Source organism: Anopheles coustani, chromosome 2 (assembly GCF_943734705.1).
Source record: "Anopheles coustani chromosome 2, idAnoCousDA_361_x.2, whole genome shotgun sequence".
Lineage (NCBI taxonomy): Eukaryota > Metazoa > Arthropoda > Insecta > Diptera > Culicidae > Anopheles > Anopheles coustani.
The window spans coordinates 59,681,495-59,695,674 of record NC_071289.1 but is presented as its reverse complement, the minus strand read 5'-3'; the positions used below and the strand labels follow the sequence as shown (position 1 = coordinate 59,695,674).

At 45.5% G+C, this 14,180-nt stretch overlaps 1 protein-coding gene across 3 annotated transcripts in view; it reads left to right on the top strand.

Annotated features, from left to right (window-relative positions):
• LOC131266831 (protein ECT2) overlaps positions 1-13,865 on the top strand; it is a 73,458-nt gene extending 59,593 nt beyond the window's left edge. Inside the window, exons 6-15 of one of the 3 annotated variants that reach the window (XM_058269489.1) lie at positions 1,181-1,287; positions 1,406-1,655; positions 4,041-5,579; positions 9,531-9,662; positions 9,760-10,122; positions 10,792-11,188; positions 11,263-11,423; positions 11,536-12,078; positions 12,186-12,335; positions 12,538-13,865. In XM_058269489.1, coding sequence (XP_058125472.1) covers positions 1,181-1,287; positions 1,406-1,655; positions 4,041-5,579; positions 9,531-9,662; positions 9,760-10,122; positions 10,792-11,188; positions 11,263-11,423; positions 11,536-12,078; positions 12,186-12,335; positions 12,538-12,675 — 3,780 coding nt within the window. In that variant the 3' untranslated portion in view covers positions 12,676-13,865. The remainder of the gene's footprint in view (positions 1-1,180; positions 1,288-1,405; positions 1,656-4,040; positions 5,580-9,530; positions 9,663-9,759; positions 10,123-10,791; positions 11,189-11,262; positions 11,424-11,535; positions 12,079-12,185; positions 12,336-12,537) is intronic. The other 2 variants (XM_058269488.1, XM_058269490.1) reach the window with 2 other exon arrangements.
• The last annotated feature ends 315 nt before the right edge of the window (positions 13,866-14,180 follow it).

Below are 14,180 nucleotides of genomic sequence, written 5' to 3'. Positions count from 1 at the left end.
TGGGTTTTGCTATTCTACATCAATTACTCTGCAGTAGGCTATCATTCTTGATGTTCTACATACACTGCCCCGGTTGCTAGGTGAGGTGTAAAACGCTGTATTAGGTTATTTGCTTTTGCTACTTAACACAATGACAAATTTTGGTGAATACTGGTACGCAAAGATGAGGCATAAATTGTATAAATTTACAACAAAAAATCGTCACGACTCTGTATATTCTATGATGGACCGGAGTTTATGTTCTACATTTTTGATAACATTTTGCGGCATAAAAATAAAAAATAATTTCGCGCAATCGGACATGGACTAATTGCTTCCCTGCAGAGCTCTACGACGTGGGTAGAGAGGAGACGATTAATTTATTTCAATATTTACCACATTTACATGCTTTCGTTATTTACCATCCGGCACCGACTGGTGTCGTTGCTGGTGGGAGCGACACTGGAATTCATTTACACCTCCACCCGGTCACACATTACCTTCTACGCAAAGGTGTGGTGCTTTTCTCTTCGATCCCGGGTGGTACTCCTGTTGGAACTACTTTTATGCTGGATTTTGCAGTTGGGTGGAGGCAAACCGGAGGGGGAAACACGGATATTTGTACCTGTGCTGAATTCGTAACGTTGTTAGCTCGAGATGTTAATGACGAGGGAGTTGAAATGTCGCTCGAGTAGTCTTGTAGAGGGCAGCGCAACCGTGCGTGGAAACCTGGGGCCAGGTACCATGAATGGTTGATAAGCCACACTCGAATTCGGTCCAGTTGTCGTCTAGGAAGCTAGCTGTGTGGCACCATCCATTGATGTGATGTCCCAATGGCAGGGATTTGCTTCGAAGGTTTGTGCAATAGTTGTACAAGAGCTCTTATACCGCATGGTACGGGGGGACACTTTACTCTGCTTGTACTTCCGAATGATGCCATCGGGTATGAAATATATATGGCCAAATTATGCTTATTAGTAGAAGCCAAATCTTGTCGGTGCTTTGCAAGTTTTTCGGGTCTACTCTTTCCTCCTGCTTACTGGTCTGAGTTTTTGACCGCCTTACTTGGTTACTTCGGCAACCAAGTCTCCGATCGAATGGAAGTTGTAAATATTTTTTTCAAGTGGCTCTTTGTGCCGGGTTAGAAATCACATTTTGTGGCAAGCAGCTGAAGTTGATTTATCCTTCTCGTTCGTTACAGACACATCTGGTGCACCTGATTCATTCGATGGGCGGCTCGATTCGGAAAGAAATGAACACCAAGGTTACCCATCTCATCTGCAATTCGAGCGGTGGTGAGAAGTATCGGTAAGTGTTGTGATTTCCGTGCTGCCTGCGTTGGGCAAGCGCAAAATGATAAAACGTACTCCATAAACATGATTATCTTACTCTTTTTTTTACCTTTCTCTTTTCTAATCCGTACCAGGTATGCCATGACTTTCCGGTTGGCTATCATCCGACCGAACTGGGTGCTGGAAGCATGGAAGCACCGTAACGAAGTGAGCTTTACCGCCACGTCCGACACGTTCACCGCACTCCACCGGGTGAAGGCCTTCGATGGCCAGAAGGTGTGCTTTTTCGGCTTCCCGGAGGAGGAGCAGCAGGACATGATCAACCTGCTCAAGAAGAACGGTGGCATACCGACCGACCTGGAGGATCCGGAGTGCTCGCACGTGGTAAGTGCCACCGACACCACGCTTCCCGCAACGCAACGGGGCACACAACTCCTGTTGGCTGTTGCTCGGCTATAAATTCACCTAGCACTGTTTTGCTGTTTTACTTTTTCACCTACCGGTTAATGGGACATCTACTAAGGCACAAGGGGACGAGACGTGAGAGAGAAAAGACACAAAGTGTAGATGCTTTTTTATTCCCCTTTTATTGTTTGTGCGTGATTTCGTTGTTACTGTGTTGTTTAATTGATGTTTTTCCCATTTTTCTCTCTCACGCCTTGTTATTTACCGTAATCGTTCCCATCTCTCCTCTCGCATACGCGCTGATTGCTTGTGTTTTCCTCGTTGTATGTGGTGTAAAATGTAATTAAAATTAATACATACGTTTGAGCCTGGGTTTCCGGCACTGGTAATTATGGATGGACGACGAAATGGAGCTGCACGAATGTTCGCATATTGTTGATCATTAATCGAAAGGAGTTGGTTTTTGAGTGAGCATTGGCTGTTTGAGCCTTGGGCAGCCCGACATGTCCTGTTTCCTGTCGGATCGAGACAAAATTTACCATTTTACCCATAAAAAAGCGTCCAGTTTACCGTCTATATAAATCGGACTATAGAAAACCGTACAATAGTCATTCAATGTTTGCTAGTTTCAAAATGAAAAACTGAATTAATCCTTTCATGCATACATAAAGTAACGGTTAAACATCATGCTCAATCCCTTTGTACACATTAACTTCGCACTCCCATACGCCCCACCAGCCTGCAACGTCACCGTAACACATATTACTTCCACCAGTGGAGGAGTTGTAATGAAAAATCAATCTCCTTGTTGGTGGATGGCCACGCTATGGCAATGAATCATTTAGAGAATTCACCCGCACACAGGTAGCATGATGGTGGTAACAACAAAGTTTCAGAGTGCTTATCCCATTGAGGATACTGTAATGCTTCCGAGTGCGTAGATCCGGAACGAGAAGAGGAAAGCGCATGCTGGTGCTGATGATCTGGATGGGAGCGCTTTCACTAATGCCTTTTTAATCGAGTGTGTAATAGGAGCTTATGACATTATCATTACTTCAATCCCTTGTCCTATATCCCATCCAACCCCTGTCCCTCCGGATCTGCTCTGCCGTTCGATGAATGGTGACTCCACTTGAAACTGTTCGCGGTTTAATTGAACGTTAGTGTTCCGCGTATCCTTCCGTCCCGGCGTTTCACCGGATCCGTACTGGATTTCAATTACAGCTGTCCAACTATCGCTAAGCCGATCGCGGCCAGTGTGTGTAATCGCACTGTCGAACTCCACCGTACGCCTGCCACTACACACATTCGCTTCCCCGGGCTTTACATGACTGTATGGTGATGCTCGACGATACTCGGATTTATCCACCCGCTGGCTGGAACTTTTCCCCCGCCCGCCGTCCCCGGTGGCGTCAGGAGTGGCGATTGATTTTCATGGTTTCTTGCCGCGTGCGCGGCCAATGGTTGGGAAAATTTATGACCATTTCAGTAGCCCCCACCCCCCACCCTTCCCCAACAGCAGCAGGGTTTGATATATGGGAACCGCCGCTTACAATTTATTCAAAGGATAATTAATGGACGCTCTTTGCGCGCAGTTCGCATTCGCTGTTGCGCTGGCCCGCGTTGCAAAACAGTGCAATTCGTTCGTTCGGTGGCACTTTTCGTGCGGCTAGCCCCCCCTCATCTCTTTACTCACCCTCCATTGCGGCAGGGACTATCCTGACCACGGTGTTGTATCCTTTTCGTAAGCAGGCACGCGTGGCTTTGGCCCGCTACTTTTGCGGCTTTGCGTATGTATGAAGTAGCGCTTGGGGGTGTATATCCCACCTCGTGGCCAAAGTTTATTTGCACATCACCGCTGCCCTCCACGACCTCCCCCCACGATCGTGGTGGTGCATTTCGGGAGATTTTGAACAGCTTTAATTGATTAATTGCTACCGGTGTGCTGCTGGTGTTGGTGGTGGGCCAATGATGATGGAGGATATGCGCCCGTGAAGGGACCTCAATTGGATACTCTACTTCCTACCTATCGGCGTTTCCCGCGGGGCTTGTGGTCGATGTGTGGAAATTGCGGTCCCACACCCCCGCTCTCGCCGGTCGGTCGAATGCTGGGTGATGATTTGTGGTGTGTCCATCAGCGGAAATGGTTAAATAATTGATCATAAATCAGGCATCGCAAAGATACGGGCGCCACTGGATGAGCGGGTCGCAGCGGAAAGGAGCACGCAGCTCGCGGGGTGTGGTGCGAGTATTCGTTCTCTCTCTTTCTCTGTCTCTCAGAAGGAAAGGATCGGACCATATGCAGACGAATTAACCAGAAGGGAACACTCCAGAATGCCATCAAAAATCGACTCATTCTTTCAGGTTATGGGGGCCCATTTCAATGACCCTTCGACGATGCCCGTGGAAGGCATTTCGCCAAAAAAATCACCGTCATCTTCACCTGCTGCTGCCGGTGTTGCTGTAAGTGCACCGGGACGTGAAGGAAATGGAGCCGAACTGTTCGACCACCATGAACGGCACGGAAAGGCAGCGGAAAGGCACAATCAAGCCGACGGACAGCTGGACAATAGCCGGCAGGAAGTCACGATGGAGCTGGATGCTTGCGCCGGAAACAACGACGTTCTTCCTGCACTACCAGAGGAGGAAAATGAGTCCACGGCGGATGTGCGAATGGCGGTGGGGGACAATGTTGCACAAAGTGACGCATGTATTGGCGAAAATGGCAACACTCATCGGGACCAACGCAGACCACCCCGCCCGATGGTGGCCTCTCCCTCGATGCAGTTCATCGACGAGGAACCGGAGTGTGAAGCGGACATGTCAACAACGGCCGCGGCGGATAAGCTGTCGAAACGTCCATCCGGTGCGGTTGGTGATGTTGCGACTCCGACACCGGCACCGAAGCACGATGGTGTAGTACTGACCTCGGGGGAAGCTAACGAGTTCCTCAATCCGAACAATATTTCACCGATTCTGAAAAGTTGCGCACCCGAGCACGGGGTGGACGAATCGTTCAGGAAGATTGATGAGAACGCCGACGAGGACGAGGACGAGGATGACGATGTGGACGATTACGTCATCGCGAGCCGGGAAGCGTACAAGCGCAAACGTGTCGAGGATAGCTTCGACGATCCGTCCTTGCTGTCGGTTGATATTTCGATTGCCTCGAACGTGGCGTACGGGGCTGGTTCTGCGAAAAAGCCCAAGCTCACCCGTACCGGGTCGATCACGCGTGGCATACGGCGGAGCATGAGCTTCGCGGCGATCAAAACACCGATCAAAAGCATGCTACGGTCACGCCGCAGTTCGGTCGATCCGAATGCGTCCACCACCTCGATCACGCTGCTCGAAACCACGTTCAACGAGTCGATCAAGAAACCGGTGAAGGAGAAGCTTCGCAGCATTCGGGACAAGATCACCAAGACGAGTAAAAAGGACACACCGAAGTCGATCAAAAGTAAGGGTCTCATCACCTCGGCGAACCTGGACAGTCTGAAGAAGGTGTGCAACTTCAAGTCGACCCAGGACAAGGTTCCAAATGCTGGAATGCACACACCGGAGCAACCGAAAACGGTGGATCGCACTGAGGTGGACTTTAAAACTCCCGTCGCACCGGTGACGGGCTTCGGTGGAACGGGAGGCTCGTCCTCGAAGATGGTCACCCGCAGTCGTGGCAAACTGACCGGAATTTACGCTCTGTCCAAAGTGGGCCCTGTTGCGGCGAGTGAACCCGGTGCAGTACCGCAACGTCATTCCATTGCAACGATTGGTGGAGGACTGCCGTCCGAATCCACGATGAACCAAACGGTACCGGATGAAAGTATGCTAGACGATATGAATCACGGCGGCGCGGTAGTTGCTGCTTCAACAACGATATGTGAAGACGCAGAAATGATGCCGGTATTTATAGCAACACACATCAACCTTTCCCTTCCTCATCCTAATCCTATTGAAGCTCAAAAGCCTTCTTCTGCCAACTCTGGAATGGAATCAAAGACACTAAGACAATACTGTTCAAATATGGCAGGGCTTAGGGGTAGTGTTGTTGGTTGGTTTTGTGGTTCTTAGCCCATCCGACCGTTGTAGATTATTCTCGATGAACCAAAGCATCCACTAAGATGGATAGGTGTTTCATGCATTCGGTAGATTTTTCGATTTGTTGTGGTTAGTTATGTTATGATGAGAGTTTGTTTTAAGTATTTCAATGAATTTAAAGGAAGACGTGAAAAGCAAAATTGTTTCGAATATTTTAAAGCTACTTGTTCCATCACGCACCCCCCGCAGCTTTACAATAGCGACGAAGTACCCGAAAGGCAGACCACAGAGGGTTAGAGAATTCGTTTTGGAGCAAATCGAATTAATTGAAAGAAGAAGTGGTCAGCCCACTAATTGCTCTTTTGCAACGCTGAAACGAATCCAATTAAGAGGTTGTAAATGGTAGAAGGCTCTCTCTCTCTCTTTCTCGACTGTTTTCACCCATCCTGTGATCTTGCTGGGTTTATCCTGTAGTGGAGATTCGCCCCGGGGTTCGGTTTGAGCGTACTCTACACCACGCATTCACAACGGCGACCGTTATCCGTCTCTTGTTTTGAACAAGGCGATTACTGGCCTTACGAGCCATCACTAGCCAGTCAGCCAGCCAGCCCAGCACACTAACTGAAGCCACCCGGGAGTGTGGGTTGGTATGTGGCCGCTGGCAATCACTTAATCTGGATTATCCTTGCGTTTCGCTGGTGTAATGATGGGATGCTCGAAGGGAGTTTTTTTTAATGGTCGTTTTCGTTTTTTCTTTCCCTGCGGAAGGCATCCTGTTCCGATCTATACTTAATTTTCCTTGACCTCTAGCTGTTTTTAGTACATCTTGCGTGTGCTTCTTTTCCTTTTTTGTTTTCTGTATCAACCTCGGCTATATGCGGCTGTAAATTAAGCTTGGCAATCCCTTGTTGAAGCGAAATTATCGTTCCTAACCATCGAAGGCTTTCATGTTCTGGTTTTGGTTTTAAGATGTGATTTTGTTTTGTGGTTTTGATAACGATTGAAACTCCGATTTTTGTTTATTTCGTTTGGTGTTTAATCTGTTGTTACAAAATATGTAACGAAATCACCATCTCCACTTGCACTGTTTTTCAAACTAACTTCCATCAAACATTCGCATACATGGATTTGTGTGTCAATGCTGTGTTGCATGTTATATAATTTTCTCATGTTTGTACATTTGGGTTTCATATTCTTGTGCCTCGATACATCCTTTTTTATTGCGTTCGTTAACCTGCTTACCTATCGATTTGATGGATTGTTTCGACTTTATATTTCTCTACAAACCGGATCATCGAAAACATTTCTGCTCGACATTTTGATTTATAATTGTTAACAGCCATCAGAAGCTTTCCTGCTGGGCTCTAATTATTTGTTCCTATTTTTAAAATCATCGTTCGGATTGGAAATCGAGATTTATTTATTTTCGTTTCCATTTGGTCAATCTGTTGTATGAAGCGATGAACATGCGGGTTTTTTTTTGACTAATGAATGAAATCAAAAGTAAAAATCATCGGTGCTAGACATTTGTTTGACAACTTTTTCGGCTCCTTTTTGGACTAAAAAAAGTAATTTTTTTAAGGCCAATTTCATAGATAGAATCATAGATAGAAGAAGAGGAAAGTGGCTCGCAGTCGATAGTAAAATATGGCGTGTACAGCGAAAAGAGAAATCAGAGAATGTTTTCGTTTCATTCGCTTTGTTGGAAAATATATTTATGTCGATTTTTTTCCATTTTTTTCTCTAATGAAAAAGTTGATCTTTTGACAGGCAAACTCGCTCGCTCAAAAAAAAAAAACAAAAATAATTTCCGAACCGTTGTGCAGCTCTCGATCGTCGTTCATCGTAGCATTAATATTGCCTCACTATTTCCCATTCATGGAGCGCAAGGTTCGGGAGGGTCCCACATCACCTTCCCCGCTTCCCAATAGTGTTTCCCCTCCTCCTTCTCGCTCGTCCACATCATCAACAACCGATCGCGACAGTTTTCACGATTCGCGAGCCGTACAATTTCCGTTGATGCACGCACCGCTAGAGCACAAAAAAGTGAAGCAGCATCAGAAAAGCGCCAACACAATAAGCTTGCATCGCAAAGTGTGTAAAGGCGGAAACGAAATATGATTTGTGTGTTCCGGAAGAGCCTTTTTCACGCGTACGCATTAAATACCAACGCTCTTCCATCCGCACACACACGCTCCCACGTCTGCTGCTGGCATTCATTTTTAGCAGATTTTCACTGAAAAATGCACCATTTTAACGATTGCAAATTTTTCCCAACCCAAACGAATCCACAACTGCTCCCTTCATGGCTGTGTCGTATTAATTCGTTCAGTAAGAGAAAAGAAAACAAAAAAACCTCTCATGGCTATGAACAAGGAAAAATCGGAATAATTGTCGAAAAAAATAGAACATCAATTATGTTTTCCGCAAAAGTCTTGCTCGACGAAATTATGCATTTCACTTGTTGCGAGCGATTGCTGGCGGGGACGTACGCAGGGGGCTAACCGGGGGTTGATGTATAGGTTGGATGGTTTGATTTGTACGTATGAAATTCATTTTTATTGGACAGGAAACGGACCCATGACAGTATTTATAATCGTGTGAGATTTGTGCTGATGTTTTATTTTTATTTTAATGCATTGAAGGGGTTTTCATTTCCCCACTGTATGTGCCACGTCGGTGGCGTTGGGTTTGGACCTTATATGTTTCAACTTGGCACTACAACCACTGTGGTGGTGTTAATGCATTTTTTTTTCTTCATTTCCCGAACAATAAAAACAGAGATGGGACTCGTAAATAAAACTGACGGGAAAAAGGCGTTGAACGGTGCATAAACTCGATCGTTATCGTCACACCTACCTGTTGGAGTTCATTGCTTTTTGATTTCCAAATTTTTGGCAAAAAACATGTGCTTCCCCCGATGAAGAGCGATGAAGGCTTTCTCGATCGCTCGACACCTTGCTGGTTTATTTTAACACCTCGTATGTGTTTTTATTTGAGAGACGTGTGGTCCGTGGCCCACCGCGTTGTTTGCAATGTATGCCTTTTGATTTTTAATTCATGCTCATCTATGCTTTTTGCTACTGAAATGTTGTGCTTTCAACTGATTTCGTTTTCGTACCTCTGGCAGTGCTGAAGTGCTACATACCCCGCTGCATACAGCAAGCCGCGGAAAAGATAACGTTGAACGGGGAATGTCTGTTAACGAGCGATTGATTCGAAACCACTCATGCTGGGGTTTTGTCCATTCAGTCGAAAACATACCTACGGTAAAATTAATGACACTAGACAGAGCAACACGCGGGAGCGTGTTTGCCGAAATGGTGCTGCGGGGGTGCATTTTTAACATCCTTTTGCCTTCTCGAACATTTGAAGATCGTTCGTCATTTATTCATACATTTGATTAATGTTTCATTCATCCCGATGGGTGGCACTACAACCTTTAGGAAAGGATGATTGAGTTTTTGATTTTCCATCGACCAGCATTGGGGGTTTAACTTTAATATAGGACACGAATTGATTTCATCTTAATCTCTCACATAGCGTTTCATAACCACAACAAATCGTAATTCTATCGCATTCCACTTAAAAAGGCTTAACAATTCACTTAGTACTGTCATACCTAAATTAAACACTGTTATCACTAATATTCTAACAAATAGACTTCCGTGCTTGTCTGGCTATCAACTAATCTTCCTTGTTTCCAATTTTAAACTTTGTTTACTTTATTTTCGATACTGCACATTTTGTTTACTCTACTATCCCTTCAGTGTACATCGTTTTTAATATTATAATTTCTCTATAATCGGTGTGTAGGTGGTATATGAACATGTCGTGCAAACGAAGCCTGAAACGAAGAACAAAAACACGCACATCGTGAAGGCGGACTGGTTCTGGTACACGATCCAGTCAGGGTACGCGAACGAGGTTGACTATCTGTTTGCGGATGTAAGTTTCAAACGTCTCTGTCGATGAATCATAAAATTATTGCTTAAATTTTAAAATTTGATTGTTTTTGCATTGCACATTGTTTCGTGTGATTCAGTATCTTAACAGCATCGCACAAACACCGGTGGTAGATCGGCGGGATTCGCTGCCCGTAAGCTTTAACAAGCGCAAACGCAAGCGCCTCTCCCAGCGTACACCGGCCGGTGAAGGAACGCCACTCGGTGTGGGCAAGCGAAGATCGTCCGTGTCCGATGCTGGACTGCTGTCGGTTTCCGGTAGCTTTCTCGACTGCACGACGAGCCCGGACAAGCATGAGTCTAGCAAGAAAAACATCATTACCGAAGCGTCGGAAGCCTCGAACGATCAGCCGACGAAAACGCTTACCATGCGCCAGAATCACTTTATGGATTTCTTTCACACCGAATCCAACTACGTTGGCATTTTGGACACGATCGTGAAGGTAAGAAGGAGGAAAAGGATTTCGATTGGAGTTGTGCATGCCAGAATTAGATTTATAGAGCTGTACGCATCTTTCAACAATTCAATGAATTTTACTTATTTAAATTAATGATTTGATAATACCCTGTGTTTCTTCAAGACTCATGAATCACCTAAGGATCATTGCGGTTCAGCATCTGTATATTTTAAGATTTGAAGTTTATTGAGTTGTTAAAAGGATGTTAAAGTTTAGTTCAAGATTTTTGTTTGGTAATTCATCAACTGCCATTGAATCCAAAAAGATTCATGATTTTTGGCAAGGGATTCTTTCAAAACTGAATCGTATAAATTAATCTCGTTGAAAGATGCATAAGACGCAACTCTAACACTGAGAAGAACGATTCAGTAAAGTGAGCCAATTCGGAATGAGTGAGTTGGAATAGAGAATCAATTCTTTAATTCACTCAGAATGATTTAGCTCATAGCTGAAAACATTCTGAGCGACCCAACATAGAGTTGAGTCAGTTAAATACCAAATGAAACAAAATAAATCATCTTGAATTGAATCGCTCATTAAGAAGAATGAACTCACTCACTCACTCACGCTCGCTGGGTCAGTTTGCACATCGCTAAATTCGGATGAATTTGCTTGAGGTTAGATGTAAGATCCGTTCCTGCTTTCTTCACACAGCTTTTCAAGGAGCCCCTCGAAGAAATGGTCGAAGGTGAAAATGCACTGCTGAACAAATCGGAGTTGAGGTCCGTGTTCGGGAACTTCCTGCCGATCCACGACGTCCACAAGCGCATGCTCGATCGGTTGAAGGAGATTCACGGCCGTTGGTCAGAGGACGTACTGATCGGACAGATCGTGCTTGATCATCGGGACGATCTATTAAAGGCTTATCCACCGTATGTGAATTTCTTCGAACAAATGAAGGAAACACTACTACAGTGCGATGCAGCAAATCCACGGTTTCATGCATTCCTAAAGATCAACCAGGCGAAGCCGGAGTGTGGCCGACAGACGCTGCAGGAATTGATGATCCGCCCGGTGCAGCGGTTGCCTAGTATAAGTTTGCTATTGAATGGTAAGTCGGAACTATGGGGAAATTATTTTCAAAACAGACGATTGAATAGGCGCATACGTTTTGATTATTTCCAGATATTTTGAAACACACCGCAAAGACCAATCCGGATAGCAAAAAATTGGATGAAGCGTTGAAAGCAATCAAGGAGGTGATGACGTACATCAACGAGGACAAGCGTAAAACGGAAGGACAGATGGCCATGTTCGATATATTCAACGATATTGACAACTGTCCGGTAAGTGATGGGGGGAATGATTTTAATTTTTGATAATTTTCTCTCGTGACAAATGTATGCTGAATTGCTGGATTGAATGTTATTACCCCCTCTTCCTTCCCTTCACTTTTAGCCACACCTTGTCTCGTCGCATCGAAGCTTCGTGTCCCGGTGCGAAGTGACCGAGCTGTCCGATAGCCTCAGCGGTCGGGGGGATCCGTTGGTGCTGTTTCTGTTCAGTGACACGCTCGAGGTCTGCAAGAAACGTACGCGGGTGTTCAACAGCGTGAAATCGCCGAACACCAACAGCCTCAACCTGACGCGCTCGTCCTGCGCCACCACCAAACCGTACAAACACGTCAAACTGATGCCGCTCAGCACCATCCGGCTGGTGGTGAACATCGTCGACAGTCCGCGGGCGTTCATACTGATCTGCCGCGAGCTGTCGCAGAACGCGAAGGACCGCCAGTATTCGTTCAACATGGCCGACGAGGAGCAGGACAAGCTGATCTACCTCAAGAGCCTCTCGAAGCAGATGGCGGAGAACGCCTGCCGGACGGATACGGGACACTTCCTCATCAACAGCACCTCGGAGGAGGTCGATATCGATGTGAGCGATGTCAACGTCGGTACGCTCTCGAAAGCGTTCAAATTTGCGTCCAAAACACGGATAAGGGTAAGGCGGCAGGGGAGAACGGCGCTCGGGAACGTGATAATTGATGTGATTTTAATCCGATGTTTCCATTGTTTTTCGCTTCGCTTCGCTTCCTTCCGTCGCTGCAGGTTGGCCGTGCCTTTTCGTTCAATAAAACGCCATCGAAGCTGAAGCGTGCCGTTTCCACGATGATGACATCCCAGTTCGGCAGCACGCAGTCGCTTACGCCCGCTTCCCAGCTGGCGCAGATGAAATTGGCAAGCTGTACGAACTTAAATGTAATGTTGCACAAACACTGAATCGAATCGAAACACCTCCCGCATGCACCAGTAGTATTGATTTTTCGTAGTTATCGTAGTGTCCCATTGTGTAGCTTCTGTTCCCTTTTCCTTTATTTTTCCCGTTATGTTTGCAGTTATATTCATTGATTTCTTTTTTTCTGAAAACTAATTCATTTTTCATGTGTGTCCTTTCACCCAGGAGGTTGGTGAAGAAGCTGGCGCTTCGGGTGAATCCTCGCCGTCCTCATCAAAGGCGTTGGTGGCGCCAATGTCGGTGCAACCGACCCGCAAGAACAAAAATCCACCCATCTCCATTGGGACGCTCAGACCCCTGTGATTGGGGGAATTTGGCAGCATTACCCAGGAATAGTGTATATATCCAGCAGTTAGTATGTTAGAAGCCTCGAATGAAAAGGATTGAAAATTTTTTATTTTAGATTTGAAAAGGAGAAGGGAAGAGGTTCTTTAGAACCGTTCGAAGCCGTCGTTTTTTAATCCGAGACTATTTCCTAACTATATCTATATACTTATCTAAATTTAAAATTTAATAAGACACGCACACACAAACACACTCTACTTTTGTAATTCGGGCTCGTTCGTGAATGGATGGATACCGCCAGCCATGGCTCGGTCGATCCGAGTCCATTGTTTTGGACGGTAAACAAGGCAGCATTTGTAGCGTTACGAACGGACACGTGTGTAAGTTAGTAGTCAGAAAGATAATGTTCGTTTATGACCGCAATAGTTTTCCCCTGCCCTCTCGCTAGTTCCCACAACCCAAAGGGAACAGTGTATAGATGGGGAGCGGAGAAAGGGTAAGCAATAGAAAGTAAGCAAATACTGTAGACAGTAAGGTAATTTTAGATGTAGAAACCATCCAACATTCATTCAAAGGAAACAGAAGCCTCCAAAGTGGATAGTTGTCAAAAATGGTAGCAGTCTTTTTGCTGTCTAATATATTTGTGTTTTTTTTTAATGCGGTCGAAGTGCATGGTGTTTACCGCCATTCGAAGCAGGAAAGGAAGTGTAACTCGTACATCAGGAATGTAAGGAAAATAAACAGTTGCATCCCACTGATCCGAGAGGGATAACAAAGCGGGAATGAAAAAATCGGAACGTTTTCATGGAGCATGCTTTATGTGGGGCTGGTCTAGGAAAAACAAAAGGGCAAAAAGACGATGGCAAAATTCAGAGCTGTAAAAGAAAATGGTAACAGAGAGCGAAACGAAGCGGAAGCTATTTTGAAATCAACTGGGCAAAGCGCCGCCCATTGTTGATAAAGAAAAAACAAACAAACAAATGACTAACGAGCACAGCAACAACAAAAATGGAAAAGTGCAGGAATAAAATGTTCTAGAAGCGAAAGTATATGCGTCTTCCTGTAGTAGGTTGTGAAAGAAAAACTGGTGTGGGTAAGAACAAAAGAGAAATAAAAAAAAGAATGAAGCGTAAAAGGACACGAGAAAAATATTGGGGATGTTTGTAGGGGAGAAGAAACCGTGGAAACTGTGAAAATCGGAAATCTTTTGCCACCCACCGACAGTGTGTATGTTTATATTTTGAAGGTTGTTGTTTTGAGCCAAGCTTCTTCCCCGGGAAACGCCTGTTTTCCGCCGGAGACTTCACGATTCGCGTGCTGTAGGGATATTTAAAGGATGTAGTTTTTGTAATGCTTGCGTATCCGTTTTTCTACCGCATATTTCACCCTCCCCTCCATTCACAATCCCTGCTACTGGTTCGCCGTATATTCTTTCCCGTCCCCATCCTTACCGGTGAGTTGCTGCCTGTATGATGATAGGGTTCCGTGCCAAAATTAGAGTTAAAGCAAAACCGGGTCGGATA